At 42.7% G+C, this 21,944-nt stretch overlaps 1 protein-coding gene across 2 annotated transcripts; it reads left to right on the top strand.

Moving 5' to 3' along the window:
- Window positions 1-466: 466 nt before the first annotated feature.
- On the top strand, window positions 467-21,679 carry LOC111563147 (chondroitin sulfate proteoglycan 4-like). Of its 2 annotated transcripts, none has more exons than XM_055019384.1 (22): window positions 467-609; window positions 3,994-4,157; window positions 4,849-5,952; window positions 6,046-6,456; window positions 6,544-6,665; window positions 7,303-7,411; window positions 7,632-8,960; window positions 9,722-9,814; window positions 10,419-10,916; window positions 11,042-11,176; window positions 11,789-11,974; window positions 12,129-12,311; window positions 12,607-12,783; window positions 13,590-13,788; window positions 13,858-13,989; window positions 15,139-15,314; window positions 15,406-15,601; window positions 15,694-15,865; window positions 16,079-16,469; window positions 16,655-16,807; window positions 18,036-18,617; window positions 19,692-21,679. In XM_055019384.1, exons 3-22 carry the CDS (start codon window positions 4,963-4,965, stop codon window positions 20,817-20,819), a joined length of 7,362 nt encoding a protein of 2,453 aa, XP_054875359.1. In that variant the 5' UTR covers window positions 467-609; window positions 3,994-4,157; window positions 4,849-4,962; the 3' UTR covers window positions 20,820-21,679. The 2 variants fall into 2 exon arrangements, with proteins under 2 accessions (XP_054875359.1, XP_035800252.2); XM_035944359.2 differs by lacking the exon at window positions 467-609 and adding an exon at window positions 646-855.
- Window positions 21,680-21,944: the final 265 nt, after the last annotated feature.

The raw sequence follows: 21,944 nt of genomic DNA, 5'->3' as shown, positions 1-21,944 counted from the left end.
TTGTTTCCTTGTCTGAAAAAAATCCAAATTCCCCAAATTTATTAAAATTTGATCCAGCAGGAGGAAACAGAAATGGTTGCTGAAGAGATGGACGTCTGGAATGACTTTACCCCAGAAAAGTGGAAGAAAATGGAGGCTAAAGGACTCCTTTTAAGTCAATTCTGCTGCCTCACCAGGATCAGTGTGTTGCCAAATGAAGTTTGCGTGACCGCGACCCCACAGAGGACTAAGAGGTGTATAGATGATGGATGGATGGATGTTTGTGGATACTGGTGTTTGTAAGCATGGTTGATTAAAGACATATATAAATGTTTTTTTGTGACAGCAACTGTTTGTGGCTTTTTCTTACCACAGGACTGAAAAAGACTGATCAACATTTCTACCTTCAACAGTCGAACACCACCTGAGATCCAGCGTCTGCCTCCCCACTCAATCTGTTGTTCTTTCTCAGGCATCTTTTCCCTTCCTGTCCCTGGTCTCTACGTGCTGCAACACCTCCCCCTTGTGTTCCTGTCTGGTGCTGAGCTCTTCCACCAACAGGCCTCCTGGGTCTGAGGGGAGGATCTGAGGGTGGAGCTCCACCTCGCTCTGCTCCGCTCACAGGAACAGGTACTTCTTTTCTTTTTTTTTAAGGCTGTAATCCAAAGCCAGCAGAGCAAGTAGGAGGCTGTGTGGAAGTTTTCATTGGTGGGAATGACATGCAGCACAGTAGAGATAATGGACTGCACAGCCAGGCAGCCAGATGTTGCTCTTAACTAAATACATATTAGATTACAAGAGCCTAATTAACAATGGGAAGGTTTGTGGCTGATCTGTTTCTACTCCTGCTGGTTTCCACTGGGCATGTTTATGGAGGTAAGTAGAGAGAAAATCTTTTCTCCTCTTTACTGTGGCATGCAAATGTGAAAGCTGTATTCCTATAATGCTATTTCAGACTGAAAAGAGAGGTTCTTGTGTAATTCATGATTGTTAGTATGTGTTTAGAAATGTTAATATTCATGCACAAGCTGAGATTTTTGTCCAGAAGTGAACAATAATGAGTTAAAGGGAATATAGATGTCATATCAAAGCATTTAAAATAACTTTTGACTCTTTTATTATGTGTCTGAGACAGCTGAAAGCTTATTGTTTTAATCAGTCTAGTGTGCAGACTGGTGGCATATGCTGGATTATATTTAGTTTGGATGCTTGCACTTACGTTTTATACAACAACATGATTATCTGTTATGATTTTTTCACGTTTTCCTTACAAATGCAGCACAGATAAAATACTACCACCATGAACCTCCTGCACCTCAATCTTTTTTGCATTTAACTGCATTTAACAACATCTGTTTTCATTGTCCCTGTTTGAGCAGCTGCATCAGCGAACATCTGAATCAGAGCTTTTAAATAACTGCCACTGAAATATCAACATCTGAAAAGCTGCTGCATGTGCAGGAGAAGTAATAATTGGCCTTCAGACAGTTGTGCATGTCAACACAAAAGGTCTGCATCACATTGGAGGTGTCTGTAGGCAGATTACTAATAATCCAATGTTCGCTGGTATCATAGAGGCAGATTAGAGCTGCTCTGACAGACATGGGTTGCACTGACAGCGGGCTTATAGGCTTTATGCACAGTGGCATGCTGGGCCGGCCTGCTGACGGAGGACTTCTTCATTTGGGACCAGTGTTTTAACTCATAATGCCAGCTGTGATAGTAAACTTCATTTTCTGCAGGCTCTGCATTTCCCAATCAAAAATAAGCGAGGATTAAAATTCCAGAAAGTAATAAGCCATTGTGACAAATGACGCCAGTACGCGCAAAGAAGGATTAGACACGGATATCAGAGGGACATCTATATTTTGGTGTGAACATTCTTAATTATTTGTACATTATTATGCTGTGTATCTGTTGAGGATTTGCTAAACGAGAACAATTTTTAACAGAAAAAATAATTTACTTTTATTTTGTCAGTTTGTTTACAGTGTTTGCCAGCTTGATAGAGGCAATAACCACTTACAAATAACATTTAGAGATTGAAAACTGTGTTAAACACTTAAGGGTAACAGTTTGGCTCATGTTGTGGACTGACAGACCAGAAATAATTAGTTTTTATGTCATTACGCTGTAGAATTGTCAATCTGTGCACAGCAGCTTTTCAGAGTAATTTAATTATAAAATTCTTGGCCTCGGTTTTCTCCCCATTTTGCCAATTACACTCTTCTTCTTCTTTTTCTCAGATAGTTGGAGATAGAAAAGAGTCTTTTTGTTGCAGAAAACAGTTTGTCTTTTTTTGGATCTGGATTGTTTAATTACTCATTTAATTTCTCTCTTGTGCTTGCTGCCTTTACAAACTGCTGTTGGTGTTCTTTAGAGATTTCTAGCATCAGCCGTCCCCTCATCTCTCTGACCTCTATTTGCTGTATGTTTCCACAAATGGACCATCATTTTGACAGACCAGTCCGATACTGCTGCTTTGTAGGACAAATCAATTGGAATAAAGACAGCTTTACTTTGTGTTGTCATTCCCAGTGAGTGGTAGCTACAGAAACCACATACAGATGCATTTATATAACCACAGGAAGGAAAAGTGTTGATCACTTGTGTCTAATTTTTGCAGGCAATTAATGCAGTGGAAATGCACTAAGTGTTTTGCTTCAGGGCTGGCAGAGGCTCAACCACTATCAGACTGATTGGCATATAAATGTTGGACAGACATTCATGACGGACAGATAGCATTGACAAAAACATTTTGTGGTTTTAGAGTAAATGTCTCATTAACTCTTGAATGGCATTTGGTGCAAGAAGTCCATGTTGTGGTGCCACTTTCAGGTCCAGATTTTGATCCATTTTTAGGTTTCTGAACAAAAATAACATTCACAGGCTCGACTGTACTTTATGTTTAGCTAGCACATGTTTACATACTAAATAGAACCTTGTGGAGTATAAAATACCAATACCAATATATCAGGCAATGTTTTTAAATACATATACATACATCATATTAGTGCTGTATTGAAAAAACAACAACTATGAGGTCGTAATTTATTAATGATCCGGCATTAATGTATTTTACAAATTGGTTAGCAGCTTACTATGAAGGTGACTGTGCCACGTGCCACCATAATGTGTGCTCCACTACATGTGCTGCAGACAGTGCAGATGGGAACCACCCTGCTGGACAAAACAGAAAAGAAGTTTCCATATCGACACATACTGGACAGCATATACGCCAATACTGATATATCTGTGATAGACCAATATAAACCAACCAATACATCAGTCAGGCTTTCATGCTAACTAGTGCTAACAGTTTAAAGAGAGATGATGCCCATGGTAAATATACCTGTAGAACATCCTCAAGTCATAATGAGCATATTAGCATAATGTTAGCGGTTAGCTCAAAGCGCTGCGACAAACTACAACATCACAAAGTCACCAGCTTAGCTTGATAGCCCAGTCTTGCATTTTCATATAATAGCATACAAAGATTGTGGTTGAAACACTTTTTAATGAATGTTTTTTCATATTTGTGTCAAAGGTTCCCCATTCAAGTTCTCAACAAGTGCTGTGAAAAACAAGATACAACTAATGATGTTATTTGTGCTTAAAAGTTCAATTTGCGTCATTTGGGTCAGCAGTGATGTCTAATTAGCATCAGAACACTCCAGGATGACCCGCTCCAGAATGCATTAGTCGTCATTAATTGAATTCAGATAGTAGGTGTAAAGTGTAGAGCAGACACCATATCGACAAGTCAGTCGATACAGATTAATGGAACAGTCTTTGCTGGGAGAAAGACTTGGGTCACCACCAGGGCAACAGCTCAACTTTTAAGCCGTTAGTCAACACTTTTGACACAGTCATGGCACCGTTTTAGACTGCACAGATTTTCATGATTATAGCAGCCGTCTACTGTGTCAGAAAATCAGTGAGAGTGTTTTGGATTGCTGAAATTGTTCATCTTGGACCTAACCTTCTCATCTGTGTTCTTTTTCACTGTTGCAGTGTCGTTCTACGGTGATGGTTTCATCCACCTGCGGACAGTGGAGACCTCCATCCAGACCTTAATCCACGTACGATTTCGAACCGCTAATCCATCAGGGCTGCTGTTTCTGGCAGCAGGACGCAGAGACTTTGTGCTCCTGGAGGTGATCTCTGGGCGCCTGCAGGTAAAACATACTATTAGTTTACATGTCAAAAGCAGCTCACATCAATGGATGCCGTAAATGTTTTATTTCAATGGATACAAATGCTATGAGAGGAGCTGTCGCTAGTTTGTGTAGTAAGATAAGACAATTTAAATTTTAGTGATGTAGCTTCAGATCAGTGAAACTTCTCTAGAGACTCACATAAAAATAGCTCACACCTTCAAAGCAAAAGAAAAAATTTGTCCCTTGGGCCATTTTAGCTCATATATGTTGGCATTTACTATCCAGAGGAAGGCCAGAATGAAGACTGAACACACACACAACCTGGTGTCAGATTGCTCACATAGAGAAAAAAAATGAACCCCCTGGCACTGGCTCCATTTCAGAACAAGTTCCTTCATGACTGAGGTTAAGAGAGACGACCACAATAGCTAAATGAAAACACAGAGTACAAGGCAAAGGAACTGCTAATGAAAGAGTTTAGCTGAATTTGTGTTTGTGGTATAATCCTTTAATCCGGTGTTAACAATCCCCTTGGTACTGTATTTTTAATGTGCACATTCAACAGCTCCATCAACATCTAGCGTAATTTATATTTCTTAGCTGCTTTTAGTGTGTGTTTGGGCATAGAAACAGAAATTAGACTTTAACTCCATGTGTGATGGTTGTCGACTTTTTCCTCACTTTTTCCATTCTCACCGTCGCCCCTCAGGTACATCTGGATCTAGGCTCAGGTGGGCGTTCGCTACGCTCAGAAAAGGGCATCCATCTCAGTGATCTGGCGTGGCACACTGTGGAGCTGACCCACAGCCGCCATAATATCACCATGACTGTGGACCGAAACTCTCACACCAACCTTCGAATGCCAGGACCAGATCTGGAGCTCAGGGTGGAGGACGGACTCGTTGTTGGCGGGACAGCTGGACTCAAACATCCCTACCTTCTTAACATCTCCACTAGCTTCAGGGGCTGCATAGATGAAGCTGTCTTTAATGAACACAACCTACTGGCCAGCCTCAGGCCGTATTCTGGGTACAAGAGCGTCCATGAAGTGTCTCTGGGCTGTAGTCCACAGTTTTCTGCCACAGAAGAAGACACTGTTAGTTTTTTCAGCTCTAAAGCCTTCATCTCTCTCCCACCGTGGGAGGTGCTTCAGGAGGGGGTGTTTGAATGTGAAATGCACCCTTCAGCCAAAGAAGAAGATGGCTTGGTGCTGTATAGCTCTGGCACCCAGGGAGGGTTTGTTGCCGTTGAGATCAGAGAGGGTCATCTGGTGGCATCGGTAGGAAATGTAGAGGGGAGTAAAACTGAGCTGCATTCTCTAACATATGTCCACAGCAACCACACTTGGTACCCCATCCAGCTTCATCTGCTGCCTCACAGCGCCCAGCTGAAGGTAGGCAAGGAGCTGGTGAGGGCCAGCCTGAGTCAAGATCTTCAGGTCATCCAGCTCAAAGGACCTCTTTTCCTAGGAGGGCTGAATGAAGAAGCCCGAGCAGAAGCGAGGCAAGCTGGACTCCCTTCCATTCCACCTGGACAAGGAGGCTCCTTTAAAGGCTGCCTACGAGAAATTAGGGTGAACACTCAGAAAACAGGTCTACCTCATGCCACAGTCACCAAAGACATCACTGTGGGCTGTAAGATAGGGCAAGCTCCACAGATAGTGACTATCACCAACCCAACAAATCCTCCTGAGTTGGACGTTACAACCACGCAGCCAGTTACCAGCAACAAGAGGAACCATAACTTCTTGTTGCTGAGAAAGCTTGAGGTAGCTGAGGGAGGCCGGGCACCACTGGAACCCAAACACATCAAGGTAGAACTTGTTGCCTTCTGGTGATCTGTCTTTTGAGAATTTATTTTAGTGTTTTGACATGTTAGACATCTGTTCCTATGTGCACTCTGCCAGGTCAATTTGGATTTCCGGAAACTGGGCATCCATCCATCCCAACTGATGTTCCGCATTGAGGAGCAGCCTGTCCATGGCCAGCTCCGGTTGGACCTCAGTCCAGACCCTGGTGGGACGCTGGACGAGGTGCAGGAGAGGACAATTACAATGGAAACAGAGGAGAAGGACCGGACTTTCAGTATGCTGGACCTATGGCAGGGCCGGGTGATGTACGTTCATGGTGGTGTAGAGGACCAGAATGACTTCTTCATGTTTTCCGTCTTCTCCAACAACAAGAAGGAGCTTCCTATGTTTCTGAAGGGCAACCGCCTGCACCGGTTTGACATCAGCATCAGCCCGGTTAATGATGCACCTGTCCTCAGCCTGCCGGGAGGAAACCTTTTTACTCTACTGGAGAAGTCCAAACGACAGGTAGATAGAACAGAATGATTGCACGGTGTGAATATTGGTGTTAATTTAAAAAATAATTGAAATTAATATATCTCCAATAACTCCCAGTTGACAACAGATGTGCTGAGAGTGTCCGATCCTGACAGCAGTCCTGAGGAGCTGGTTTTCAGCTCCCTGGGAAACCTCAACACTGAGGCTGGATACCTGGAGCATCAGGATTACCCCGGCAGGTTGGTGCTTTACAGTGACACTCATGAGGAGGCTCTACATTATAGGAACTAGGAGCTGGTGCAAGATGGCAATGAACATTTACAGGAATCTGCCCTTTAAGCCTTTCTGTTTACATTAGAATGTATGATCCTAGTGCTTTGACTGGAGTCTTAATTTTGAAAGCACCAAACGATGACAAACAGTAATTAATGGATGTAACTCCAGTTCAAAAGCATGTAGGCAATAGAACAATGGGGGTTTTTGTTATGTTAGCCTGTATGGGGAATTTTAAGGTTTTGATGGTGTTTTCTCCCAGAAAACATCCTTGAAAGAATTTCTACAGGGGCAGTTGTTGCTGCTGATAGACATGCAAATGTTTGGCTGCCCTAAAATGTCCCATGAGTTTCTGCAGTGGGAAACAGTCTATTGAGGACGGTTGGTGAAGTTGCTGTTTTAATATAAATAAGAACTAACCTCAAAAAGAAACCTCCTAATTGTTGCTGATTTCTCTGTACGTAAGCAACCTTTTCTCTCATTGTTCAAGAGGGTAAGTGTATCATAACTGATTCTACTGAGCCTCCTTTTGCAGCTTCAGACAAACAAGCAGTAAGACAGGAAACAATAATGGAAAATAACAGGACTGCATCTATCTTACAGGGCCATCAACTTGTTCTCGCTAAGTGATCTGGAGGAGGGTAAGATCCGTTTTGTCCACACAGGGGTCTCCACCTCCAGGTTGGCACTCAGGGTCAGCGACGGACTGAAGGTAGGTAAAATAGTAGCTTTCCTGAGATAAATTAATGACATAAAGTTTACATATCATCATTGTTGTAGCATTAAATGTTGCAGAAGTGATCTTACAGTAACAGGGTGTCTCCACTGGGTAATTACCTCTCTTTTCCTGTTAATATCCACTTCCTCTCATCTTTCCTGCCATTTCTCTGTCTCATCTTGTATATTCTTCTGTACTAAACTGTCTTTTACAGGTGAGCAACACGGTAGTTCTGAGGATCATGACTGTGGCACTCGAACACAAACTGGTGAATAATACTGGAGTGGAGGTGAACCAAGGCGAGGCTTCCGTCATCAACACCAATCATCTCGCAGTACAAGTTAACGTGGCCGACCATACAGCAGAAATCTGGTATGAAGTTACAGAGTTGCCACAGTATGGCGAGCTCCAGAGGTTGCACTCAAGTGGCGAGTGGAAACTGACGACCTCCTTCTCACAGAAACTGCTTGAAAAAGAACGGATCCGATACCTCAGCACCTACTACGGCCTTCAGACTCAGAGCAACGTAACTGATTACTTCAAATGTAAAATCAATGTTGGTTCCGTGGCCAAAGAGGAGGTTGTTGTCCCCATAGTGGTACACTGGATTCACTTCAAGGTCACACGAAGCAAAATGGAGATCAACGGCCTTCAGACTGCTGTTGTCACTCCTGAGGACCTCAATGTGATTTCTAAAGGTGTCAGACTCAACGAGAGCAACCTCTACTTCAGACTCATCACGTTACCAAAGAAAGGGCAGATGTTCCTCAACAACGCAGCTCTACAAAGGAACTCAACCTTTAGCCAGAAGAACATCACAGATGGTTTGTTGAGGTATAAGCTTCTCAACAGGCTGCAGGACGATGCAAGAGACACGTTCAGCTTTCGGGTGTTTTCAGCGCATGCCAACTCAACAATTTACGACTTCAGAATCAACATCAAAGCCGAGTCGACCGCCATCACAGTTGTAAATAAAGGCCTTTCAATTGTGGAAGGAGGGAGCAAAGTAATCACCAAAGATATTCTGTTTGCTCACACAGCAAGTAACCGGGAGGTTCACTACAGCATCACCGTGAGCCCCAAGCATGGGCAGATAAGGAGGATCAACTTCTCCAACTCAACTTCGATTAATGACAACATTGCGACATTCACTAATCAGGACATTACTGAGGAGAGAATCATGTACGTCCACGATGACAGCGAGACCAAGCAGGATTCCTTCACATTTCAAACTGTAGTTTACAAACCGCACAAACACACAAACAAGAAGGACGAAAAAAACATGGCAGAGCACACCTTTAATATCTCAGTCCAGCTCGTCAATGACCAGAGACCTGTCAGGGTCGTTGATAAAGTTTTCCACGTGGCCCGCGATGGCCAGAGGCTGGTGACGCTGAATGACCTTCGTTTCCGGGATGACGACTCGGATTTTGAGGACAGCTGGCTGGTGTATACAAGGAGGGGGATTCCAATGGGAGAGCTGGTGCTGGCCAATGATTCCAGTCACAGGCTGTACGAGTTCACACAGCGGGACATAGAGCAGGTTAGCAAAAAACATGTCCATGAAGATAGATGGTGAGCTATTTGGTAGAAAGCTAAAGTATATGGATATGGAAGTCTGCTGTCGTAAAGATTAGGAGTTGACAGATACGGTTTTTCAGGCCAGTACGAATTACTGGTAATCAAGGAGACTGATAAACAAGAGTTGGAATGATTGAATTTCCAGTGAAACAGGCAAAATTTGGAATAACACTAACTCCCTTCAATACTTTCAATCATTCAGTATTGATAGGCTGTTACTCATAAAGTGTAACCAGTCATATCGCACTGTAGGTGGGACATTACATAACACCCAAATTCATTTATTTTATCAGGAATTGGTTAAAAAAAAAATACCAAAAATGGGAAAATGCTGGATAAAATGCTGAATATTGGATTCAATAATCAACCAAGTTTGTAATCACCCCAAATACAGATGGATGAGACACAATTAAGTGTACAAATGGTGATTATACTGTAAACGTGTTCCTTATACTTTAATCGTACTCATCTTTGCATAGGTGTGCCTGTCCAGCTGTCTGCTTTGAGAAATGCTTGTAATTTAAAATGCAGCACCCCAGCTTCTTAGTTTTAGGAAGATGTCTTTGGAGGGGTTCCACTTTAAAGCAGCATCAGGTGCCATTAACCTCTTGATCCTCTGTTTGACTCATAATGTTTTTGCAGGCTGCAGTTTTTTTTTTAATAAAACCTGCTAATGTTTCTTCCTCTTTTCTCACCTTCGCCTCCTCTTTTCTCTCCTCTCAGAAAAGAGTATTGTTCGTCCACAGCGGAGTGAGTTTTGGCCGTTTTGTGCTTTTCGTATCAGATGGCAAACATTATGTTTCAACGCTGCTGGAGGTGATTATACTTTTTCTTTTCTTTATTTGTTCGTTTTGGGGGTGGTATTTAGGCTCTAATCACAGAATGAGGGTAGAATGATGACAAGGAATGTAAGCAGAAAGAATCTGTGACCACCAGGGGCATCGCTCACTGATTGAATTCACTGCAAACGGCCAATGTTAGCCAAGTGGTTAACTTATTTTACAGCTGCTGTTCCTTGGCCAGATGTTGAATTAACCATTAAGAGAGCAATAATACAGGTAACACGGAAGAAACAAGAGAGGCAGGAAAGAATAATAGCAGCTAAACAAAGAACAAAAACCTAAAAACTAGAGTAAATCAAGCAGTAAGCATAGTAGGAAGGATACATTATAAGCACTCATTATTTTTTCTTAAGCTGGGAGGTCTGTCATATATTATCATGTAATCACTAATTTATAATGTATGTATGATGGTTTTTCTTTACCTAGTAAATTGTAACTCATTTAGCAAGTAATCTGCTAGTAAATAGATGTTATACAGTGTTCTTAGTGTGAAAATCAAAGCCTTTTATATCGTAATATAGTCGGACTACTGCTGTATATAGTTAATTTCTGTGTGTGTTGTGTACGTTGTGGTGCAGGTGATGGCCCAGGATCCTTACCTGCAGGTTGAGAACAGCACAGGCCTCATGGTCCAGAGAGGTGGGATCACAACCCTGACCTCCGCTAACCTCAGCGTCTTCAGCAACCTCGACATCCGAGACCCGCAAGAAGTGACATTCGAGGTCTTCCTTCCACCTAAACATGGTGTGCTCTGTTTTAATGAAGGGCAGAGCGAGACTGTAACAAAAGCAGATGCAATTACCATATTCACCCAGCGAGACTTGGTGGTAGGACGTCTGTCGTATCACCACGACGGCAGCCACGAGCTGTTGGACGGATTCAATGTGACGGCAAGAGCGAGAGAGAGGAGCACAGAAAGGCGAATGGAAAGAGGGAGAAGAGAGGTACATTTGGACATCGGAGTGGTGGTAAAAATATACCTGGAGAGTCATCAGAGGCCGCCGACAGTCCTAAACAATCATCCAGTGGTGGTGGCAGAAGGACAGAATGTCTCTGTAAGCAGGGAACATTTAGAGGTAAGCCAAGGCAGGATCCTTGCATTTAGCACTCAAACGTGGGTCTACTAATTATACACTGTGATTTTGCTCCATGCCCGCAGGATTTGTCTTTTCAGTTTTTATTTGCATGTGTTTTCCATCAGGTGGTCCATGAGGACAGGCAGCCTTCAGAGATAGTTTTTACTGTCCAAAGTCCTCCTACACTGGGCATAATTGACAGATTATTCACCGACAACCAACATCAAAACATCAACGGAGAACAGCAGCACGTCTCTAAGGTACAGCCAGTGATGACCGAGCTTTTGTAAGGTCTAAACTCATCATGGGGAGCAGTATCCTCCAATACGTTCAACATCTATCTAAGTTTGTCCGTCTGCATTTTAGTACTGGGCAGGTATTCTACCAAGAGTTTTTTTGACTGGTAAATTCCTGATAAATAGTAACTTAGGGTGGGTTTCTCCAAACTTTGACTAAAATTGTTGCTCATTTAGTTGTTTATGAATATTTAATGTCACGTAGTAAAGAATTAAAACCATATATTGACAGATTTTAAAGAAAGGAGTTTGCAGGCATAAACTAAAAGGATACACTGAAGCTAGCTCCACAAATAAAAAAATACTGATGTGTGCAGCTTCACGTTAAGTACTGAAAGTGTAATATATTAATAGTACAAGTGCTTCTAAGGGTAAAAATTTTTTGAAAAACTGGACATAAAATATCTGAGTTGCCAGATTTGCCTAGGACCGTTGTTACATTTCTTTCTCCTTCATTTGTATTTTCTGTCGTTCTCTACTTTAATAAAATATGACCAAAACTAGCAAATGTTTCACACTTCTACATTCAAGTGATTCATCACTTCAAGGGTTTGTCTTTTCCGTCCCTCCATGCAGGATATCAAAGGGCAACCAACAGCCTCCTTCACCCAAGAAGATCTCAATGAGGGACTGATCATCTACCATCAGCTGGCTGCAGGAAGCACCAATGACTCGGTTCTGTTGGAGGCAACCAATGGAGTGACAAAGGTTGGACCTATCAGGCTGGAGATTGACATCATCCCAATCCTGCTTCCTCTACAGGTACGGAGTCTCGGCGTAGATACTTGATTAACCTCAGAGAAGGGACAAATTGCATGAAAAGGGAAAGATATGAAAAGCTAACATGGAGATTAACTTACCAGTGCCAGTGACCCAACAATAAACCAGCGCTGTCTCCTGTTCGCTGATTCTACAGGTGTCTGACTTGACCCTCGATGAGGGGTCATCGCTGCCGCTAACCCCAGACATCATCAAAGTCGCCAATCATCACTTCTCAGCAATGAACTTCTTGTACCAGGTCATCATTCCACCACGATTTGGACACTTGGAGCACAGCCGGATCCCGGGGATGCCCATCACTGCTTTTACACATACTGAGGTTTGAAGCGATTTGAAACTACCTCTTAAAAATGTCAAAAGACCTGGGAAACGTGCTAGTATACTTTTCAGAAACAAAACCAAGCTCAGTCAAATGACACTTTGCTGTGACCTATTGATTTTAGGAGGTTATGACACTGACAATATGACAATATCTGATTGATTTTTCATTGCATTAAATGGAACACTCAGCTCTGTGATGAAATCCATACCGTGGTTTTGTCAGTTATTATTTGATCAGACCGTGTTGGAATCAATCTCTACTCATTTTTTTTCCACCCAACATCTGTTTTCAGGTTGAGCGTGAGTACATCTCCTATATCCATGACGGCAGCGACACGCTAAGAGACAACTTCACCATTGTGGCCAATCAGACGGAAATCAAGAAGCACAGTCTGCCCTGCACCGTTCACATCCACATCACACCCGTCAACGATGAGACTCCTGTTGTTACAACCAACCACGGCCTGAAGGTGGGATATATCCCCTAGTAAGGTGGAAGTACACCTCTTCATAGGAAGAGTAAGCATGATCACTATTTTTAGCTCAAATTTGCTCAAGCAGAAGCTGAATGTGGATACTATTGAGTAGATTTACGACTTTTCTGGACTATCTACATGGTTTGCTGCTTTGGAAAAAGTTCTCCCTGTCATGCTTGTTAAATACTGAATCATATTCAGGGTTATGTCAATTAATTAAAAATATAAAACACAAAATAAGTGATTGCATTAGTATTTATCCACTGTTACTCAGTATTTAGTAGCTGTGCCTTTGTGAATCTGGACGCTGCAATTTTACCGAATTCTTCTTTGCAAAACTGCTCAAGCTCTGTGAGGTTGCACAGGGATAGTGGGCAACAAGCTCTTTTCAAGCCAAGCCACATATCCTCAGTTACGTTTAAGCTTGGGCTTTGACTCGGCCATTGACCTTCAAACGTATGCTTTGTGTCACTATCTTGCTGAGCTGTAAATTGTCTCCCAAGTTGCGGTTCTCTTGCCGACTACGTAAGGTTGTCTTCCTGGATTTCCCATTACTTGGCAGCATTCATTTTACCCTCTACCTTTACACACTTTCCAGGGCCTGCTGTTGAAAATCATTGCTGCATCATGATACTGCCCCCACCATGCTTCACAGTGGGGATACTGGCTTAATATTTAGCATACAGAAACAAGTTTTATATCAGTCTTCTCATCTGACTCTTGGCAAGAAAGTGAATATGAGTATTGGTCTACATGTTAATAGCACATCTTTCCTTGCAACCGTCCTTGTGGTTCTTCAGGTGTGGGTGGGTTCAGTGACAGAAATAACCACACATGACCTGAGTGCTGAGGACACCGACACTCCACCTGAGGGACTGGAGTTTGTAGTCACACCGCCCAGCAATGGCCACTTGGCCCTGAAGAGCGCCCCCTCCAGACACATCCTGAACTTCACCCAACATCACATACAAAGCAGACAGCTGTTGTTTGTGCACAGTGGTAAGTCTGTTTTGATTTTTGTTGTATCTTTTTCTAAATACAGGAGTAAAATCTTCTTTTCTTGTGTAGGTGCACTGTCTGGTGGCTTTCACTTCCAGGTGAACGACGGTGTGAACTTTGCTCCACGTCAAATCTTCAGCACTACTGCCCAATCTCTGGTCCTCACCCTGCAGAGAAACCACCCCATGGAGGTCTACCCAGGTATTACTACTCACTTACCGCCTCAATAAATCATACTGACTGCTCAAAGGCCATTTAAGCATAGTGACTGAAGGTCATCGGTGGAAGAAGTATGAAGTAAATGTAGCAATACAGCAACAAAAACACTATCACAAGTAAAAGCCCAGCATAAAAATCCTATTATGTAAAACTAGTTAAGCATTAGCTGCAAAATGTGGTTTGAATATTAAAGTAAAAGTATAGGACTGGTCTCCCTGACTATAGTGGCGCTAAAGCCATAGACTCAGAGACATCTGCAATGAGATGGTCTACAACTTCCTGTTTGTGAGATGTCAGAAGACAGTTGGAAATCAGTTAATATGTAACATTTTTATGTTCCAGTTTTCATCTTTAAAGCAACTACAACTGTAAGACAAATGTAGTGAAGTAGAAGGAAATGTAGTCAAAAGGGATTTAAAAGTATTATCAAATGGAAATACCAAGTAAAGTTCAAGTACCTCAAAACTGTACTTAAGTATAGTACTTGAGTAAATGTCTGTAGTTACTTTCCACCATTGCTGAAGGTTGGAGAAGTCTTAAAGCTGTTTTTCCACGCCTACTTTGGGTTTTAAAACAACAGAAAACCGCTTGAAAACAGAAACACCAGGAGAGGAAAATTGTGGCGCAGTGAAGTAGTACGTAACAAATCCACTAGGTGGCCTCACTGCTCCAAACATTATGTTTCTGTTAGCTTCACATTGCCAGACTTTTCTGCCAACAAAAGCAGTTTACATTTCCTCTGTGCCTGGTCAGTTCAAGGCTGACTGTGCTTCTGTCCACAACATGTGAGGGTTAAATGGTACTAAGTTCACACACTTATCAGCAGTCCTTCCTCTCAAGGTCACATAAGCGCAGCTGTTATTCTGATATGAAGCCACCTGTGGAACATGTGATGTTGTTGTTTGTCTTTTGAACAGTGCTGTACGGTACTTGTGGTTATAAAGATGCAACCACAAAATTACCTAGCACCCTCGCTAGGATAGTGAATCATGATTTTTACATGAGTAACTGTGTAGATTCAGCGTTAGCCACGTGGATGTTTGTGGCTGTCTGAAAGCAAGGCCTTGTCTGTTCATTCTTTACTGTTTCTGGCTTTTCTTCTGCCCCACTGTGTCTTTGTTCCTCTTAAAGGTTCTGTGACACCAATCTCAGAGCAGGAGCTTCAGGTGGTGACCAACAACGCCAGTGACTTTGCAAGAAACAAGTCATTGGTCTACACTGTGACTGCTCCTCCTAAACTGGGCCGCCTGGTCCGACGTATGCCCGACAACTCCACAAGAATCATTTTCACATTCACACAGAGCATGGTATGGATGTCTGACTCTATGTGTGTTAGTCCCCTGTAATGTTTGCATCTAAAATGAATTGACTGCATTTCTTCGTCTCACTGTCTCTCAGGTGAACGATGGCGTTATCCTGTATGATCAGAGCAAACCAGAGACAGTTGGATGGTCGGCTACAGACTCATTTTCTTTCACTGTGTCTTCCCCTCCTGCTTTTCTTCCACCACACACCTTCACTATCTTAATCTCCTACCAAGCCAATGAGCATCATGACAGCCTTCAACACAAGACCAGACTCCTAAACAATGCGGGTACTGTGCCTCTTTCAGAAGGATGATGAACTTGTACCAGAAAGAGTCTAAGTTCAAGAGGACCATATTTGTTTTATGTATCTGTCTTTTAGGTGTTGTGGTGGCCGAGGGAGGCAGGGTGACGATCGACAGGTCGAAGCTCGACGCCTCTAATCTTCTGGGGAAAGTCCCGGAGACCCAACGGAAAGACCACCACGTAATGTATCGCGTGATTTCTCAGCCTCGCCATGGAGTTCTGGCTATACGAGGACACAATCTCACCAGGTGCTTAAATTAACTGGAAGCAAACATTAATATCAAAAGCATTAATGTACTATTTTCACTGCAAAAGAAAGAATAGCATGTTGTTCCAGTACACCAACATAGACTAATGAGTCTTTTAATACATACTTTTCAGCTTCCTCAGATTCAAATTCATTTCCTGTGTTTTTTTGTGTGAAAACCTAAGAATGGCTTTTTGCTATCATCTTTTCCCAGGAACCAACCAGACTTCTCTCAGGTCACCTTGAACAAGTTCGGCATCACCTACATCCATGATGACTCAGAGACGACCAGTGACAGCTTCACGTTCCGGGCCTGGGTGGCTCCTTTGGATCTGTCCTCCTCTTCATCATCCTTGTCTGCTTTTCCCTCAGATTCCTCCTCCTCCGTCACCTCTTTTTCTCATCTCTATTCAGCCTCATCGTCCTCCTTTTCGTCATTAGACACAGTTTCTCATCGTCACGTCAAAGACGGCATGGCGGTGACAGAGATGTTCAACATCACAGTGACGCCGGTCAACGACCAGCCGCCTCTGATCAGGAGCAGATCCCCGAGTATGAAGGTTGTAGTTGGAGAGAGAGTCGTACTTGGACCAGACAACCTTCAGGTGGGCCAATGCAAAGGACCAATGACCACTTTGCTGCAGTTTGTGGTCATGCAATTTGCACATTAACATGAAAAGTTTAAATTTGTTTCTCCGTATGTAAGTATTAAATTAATGAATTCCTTTGGAGATGCTTTCTTTGGTTGAACATCTTGTAAAACATAATCCTTGACACTCTGCATGCCCAGGTTGAGGACCATGATACCCCACCAGAGGAGCTGCACTATCTGGTGATCAGTAAGCCCAACAACGGCTACCTAACTCTGGGGGAAAGACCGGAGCCGGTGACCTCCTTCACCCAGTATGACGTCAACCACGGCCGGTTGCATTTTATACAGCAGGTGAAAGAGACTTCACTGCTACAGTTTTATTGTGCAAATGCATGTGTTGGGGTGTTTGTTTGAGATCCTTAACTTCAGTAAAGGTGCTATTACATCAATGTAAAATAATTAATTACAATGAAAAGTCCTGTAAGAAATATTCTACTTTAGTAAAAGTATATTTATTAGCAGCAAAATGTAGTTAAAGTATTCAAGTAAAAGTACTGGTTTGATGATTAATGGGAGACAAAAGAAAGGAAAAAAATAAAGTTGTGTTTTCAGTTTTCCTCTAATTTTTCAATATTCATTTGAATTAATCCATATAAAAAGTTCAGTGGAACAAATCTCTATTTGGTATAACTGTTAACAAGTCACAAACTTCTGAAATGTTACTCCAACCCTGCACTACTTTTTCAAGATATCTGAAGCCGAAAAAAGTTGGAAATCTCAGGTTTCATCTAAATTCAGTTTTATGTTTAAACGGTTGTTGTATTATTCACTGCTGTGTCAGACCTTCATCCTTAAAGTAACTAAAGCTGGCAAATAAATATCTCGAAGTAGAAAGTATGTTTCCCTCTAGAATGGAGAGGAGTAGAAGTATAAAGTGGCATAAAGTGGAAGTACTTAAGCACAGTACCTGAGTAAATGGTCTTACTTTTGTTCACTGTGCATTTGAAGCCCACTTGTGCCATAATGTTTGGATTCATTTGCAGTAAATAAAATGTGCTCACTCGGTAACTGAAAAGTAAACGGCAATACATAAGAAACGGCGCATGAATTTAAAAAGCATGCATTTTGTTCTTAAGCTTCTCAAAGCAAGCAAAAATATTTAGGCTTTGCTGTACTTTTCCTGTATTTTTTTTTCACACTACACATCGTAGAAATATGCAATTACCTCTTCAATCTGTAGGAAATGTGGAGTGCAGACATCCACATTCAATGCATAATCAATAGCATCTATCATCTACCACCTCACAGTCACTGCTTAGAGTAAGACTTAATTCAGTAAATTATATTCGGCTGACTGTAAGGAAGAAAGTCTGTTTACTGTGAAGCAGGGAAACCTCTTGCACAGATTTAAAACCTGCTTCAGATGTTGTTCAGCATGTTTTTGTAAAGGGTGCGTCATTGTTGTGGGGTCATGCAATCAAAAGCGGCAGCTGAAATATGAGGACTATTTTCTGTTATCTGATTTTAATTCCATTTGCTCTTTTTCTTTTCTCTGTCCTTCCCATGTTTCCTCCCTCAGGGTGAGCCCTCGACAGGAGTTTTCTACTTCAACGTAACCGATGGTCACCACCGTCCACTCTACAAACTGTTTAGTCTGGAAGTGATCAAGCCGTCTGTATTCATGGTGAACAACACTGGGTTGTCGCTGCGACAAGGTCGGACCGCTGTGGTCCTGACAACCAACCAGCTGGCAGCTCAAACCAACGGCCAGGTTCAGGCCAACATCTCCTACACAGTCACCAGACACCCTCGCCACGGACGCATCGCTATCAACGACCACGAGGTCACCACCTTCCTCCACGAGGACCTCCAGTTCGGGCGTGTCGTCTATCACATGACCGATCTCAGCGAATCGGAGGATAGCTTCCAAATCTCAGTGTCGGCCTCGTCTCTTGGTGTCGACTATGGAAATGTGACAGAGCAGACAGTGAAGGTGACTGTGAGGCCTCTGATCTACCTGAGAGAGACGATTAGAGTTCCAAGTGGCATCGCTGTGAAGTTGGGGAAAGCCATGATCGACGCCTCCGAACTGGCAAGAATCAGCCGAGCTGACCCTGTGTTCGAGGTTCTGTCTCCACCAAAACATGGAAAACTAGTCAAGGTAAAGCTATTTGTTGTAATCTGGGAAATATTGCTCTCTGTGTAACTCTTGCAAGTTGGAGTTTCTCACATCATTTAGACCAGGGGTGTCAAACATGCAGCCCGTGGGCCAAAAGTGGCCCTCCAGAAGGTTTATTCCAGCCCGGGGGACGACTTTATAAAGTGTAAAAATTCCAGAGAAGACATTAACTGCAGATTGTGAATTAGTAAAACTATAAATTTAAAATAATTTCTAGACCATGACAAGTTGTTTTGATCATAAAGTAAAAGACTAGATTGTTTATTTTGTGTCTAATTTTTGTAATATTTTGTCTTGCTTTTGTTGTTTTTTGTCTTTTTGTTTGACTTTTGACGTTTGTCTCATGTTTTTGTCATGTTGTGTTTCCTTTTTGTCTGGCTTGTGTTTTTTTGTCTTATTTTTGTCATTTTCTGTTTTGCTTTATTTGTTGTTTTGTGTTTTGTTTTTGTCATTTTGTGTTTTTATGTCTTGCTTGTGTTGTTTGTCTCATTTTTTTGTCTCTTTTTTGTTTCGTGTCATTTGTCTCATTTTTGTCATTTTGTGTCTCATTTTTGTCATTTTTTGTCTTGTTTTTTGTATTTTTTTGTCTGGCTTTTGACTTTTGTCTCATGTTTGTGTCGTTTTGTGTTTCTTTTTTGTCTCACTTGTGTTTTTTGTCCTTTTTTTGGTCATTTTGTTCCTTTTTTGTCTTTTTTTTGTTGACACTGAGGTATAATATTGTTGAAATTGAACTTAATTTTCTTAAGAAATTTCAGTTTGTTCATAATGTTTTGTAAAAAGATAATTCCTTAAATGTGAACATTTTCAGAATGTACTTTTTGGACTAAAACAAAGGAAAAAATTGGAGTTGTGGTTATTTATAGGTTATTATGCTGTGGTTTTACTGGTCACTGGAGATCAAATTGGGCTGAATGTGGAACCTGAACTAAAATGAGTTGAACACCCCTGATGTAGACAGTCTTTTCCCTACAATGTAGCACTGATCAAAACTGAATGCAATGTCAAATGTCTATCTTGAACTGCTGTTGGCTCTTACTTGTGTGTGGATGTATGCAGATGACCTATGATCCTAACCGAGCATCGGAGGTCCTGAAGTCATTTACGTTCAGAGATGTGGTCCAAGGCCGAGTCGCCATCGAGGAGACTCTCAGCGACAACCAACTCCATAACAATGAATCCACAACAGCTCGAGGCCACGCTCCCGCTACACCTCTAAATGATTCTTTCATGTTCCTGCTGAAGGCTGGAACCGTTCAGCCAGCGAAGGGCGAGCTTCACTTCACCATCCTGCCCCACCACCAGATGCGGCACGGCCAAGGTGGCTTCAATAAAGGAGACGGCGGAAGTCAAGATAGCACAACAACCCATCAGCCTGCACGCAACAGGACTGCAACTACTGCTACTGGAGGAGGAAGAGGAGGTGGACGAGGTGGATCCACAGCGCATGGTGGCATCGGGGTGAGTTTGCACCCCCACATCTTGTCACATAAGAACCACAACAGGACACAACACAAGCCGAGGCCTCACAGCCGCTGGGGGAACCACACTCGCGGTGGGAGTCATGGAGGAAGATCAAGCAACGGTGCAGAAGGAGCAGCAGAAGGAGGAGGCCACAGTCATCCCCCACAGCCCCACACTCCTGTCCCAGAAGAACACCATCCAGTAAACCCTCCAGACACCCAGCTGGTTCACGTCGAGGTTCTCCCTCGCCCTGCCTCCGACCCCCTCCTCATTATCCTGCCTCTGCTGGCCTGCTTGCTCCTCATTGTGATCCTTGTAGTTCTGATTCTGGTGTTCCGCCACCGCAAGGAGAAACAAGCCCGGCTGCGGTTCATGCAGGAGCTCGCTGCCGTGCCGCTGCCCCCCGAGGACAGCCCTTACCTGGGCCGGTCGGAGCGGAGCGTGGCCATGCCCTCGGTGGTGGTCACCCCACTCGGCTCTGCAAGCTGTCCAACCTCCCCCAGGATACCCATGAGTCCCAGGAGGAGTCTGGCCCCGGGAATGACCTTCTGGGGACCGTTTGAAGCAAACGTAGCAGGTGGCGATGGGAACATTAGAGGCTGTAACAGTAGTGAAAGAGATAACGTAGCTTCTAGTACTGCACTTCCAGCGATTTCTGCAGGATTCAAGACTTCTGTGAGATCTCGGTCACCGACTTTAAAAGACAACCAGTACTGGGTCTGAGGGAAGTACTTTCGAGGAAACTGTGCCTTAGGGGTGTACTTTATATGGTTAGAGATGGTATCTGTCTGCTTTCCAGGGAATATAAGGCACATTTGACATGTACTTCTTGAGAAGAGGACAAAACTGTAAAATGTACAACATGATTCTGTAACTGAACACATCTTGTGCTAAAGATGTTACTTCCTACTAGCTGCTGTATCTAAGAGACGTGAACTACTTTTCAAAGTAAACCGAGTCAGTTATTGCTGTTTAGAAAACTGTTTTTCATTGTCTTTTCAATGTGTTACAAGTTATTTTTTGTTCTGTTAAACTGCATGAATGAATGGAACCACCAATGGTCGTCTGACTAATCTCTGAAAGCGCTGCTTTTCAACACCTCCAGTTGCAATAATTAGCAGTATATTTTTGGAGCCGTCTCTGAAAAAGGAAGTGAGGCATAGACTGAGTTGTGTCATATTCTTGGTAAAACACATTTTCAGAAGTGGAATCTTAAATTAGCACAGACATGAGTTAGCAATATGACTGGTCATGGAACTTCTCCTCCACAGCTGGACAGATGTGATGTGTTCTTCGAAACCTTGTATGTCAGCTATTAGCTCATAGTCTTTGTCTGGCTGTGAAAAGTACTGTAAGCTTCCAAGTCTGTTCAAGCAAACATCCGCCCTTCTTGCACAGACACAGGTGTTATTCTCTGTTCTCTTTTCTGCTGTGTCTGTTTGAGTTTTGTTACCATTCGAGGCAGTGAGCTGTCATCTGCTACTGATAGTTACGTTCTTGTCACTTTTGACCCCTTATATGCCTGCATCTGTTTGCCATGCACTGTGATTTTTAAAAAAATTAAATCTATTTCTTGAAGACTCCAGTGTGTTAAGTTCAAACATGATCCAAATTCTTCATCTCTGCCGTTCAGATGATCTTATACCAGCAAGCCGTCTATTTGTTTACAATGAAAATGCACAAGCTTAGTACTTAAACACACATTAACAGCTGACAAATGTGTGATAATTACATAAACCGTCTTGTGGTGTTACGCAAATTGCAAATGTAGGCCTCGGGCTGCAGAGTCGCTCGATAAACAAAAGTCTTTTCCAATCTTTACCCCATAGGTAGATGAATCTTTCCTTT

Source organism: Amphiprion ocellaris, chromosome 17 (assembly GCF_022539595.1).
Source record: "Amphiprion ocellaris isolate individual 3 ecotype Okinawa chromosome 17, ASM2253959v1, whole genome shotgun sequence".
NCBI lineage: Eukaryota > Metazoa > Chordata > Actinopteri > Pomacentridae > Amphiprion > Amphiprion ocellaris.
Note: the sequence above shows the minus strand (reverse complement) of the source record. Positions and strands in the feature narration are given on the sequence as shown.

Coding starts and splice junctions, on each gene's coding strand:
- LOC111563147 (XM_035944359.2), top strand. CDS start 792: ATGGGAAGGTTTGTGGCTGATCTGTTTCTACTCCTGCTGGTTTCCACT. Junction 6,457..6,543: donor TGGAGAAGTCCAAACGACAG/GTAGATAGAACA, acceptor AATAACTCCCAG/TTGACAACAGATGTGCTGAG. Junction 8,961..9,721: donor CACAGCGGGACATAGAGCAG/GTTAGCAAAAAA, acceptor CTCTCCTCTCAG/AAAAGAGTATTGTTCGTCCA.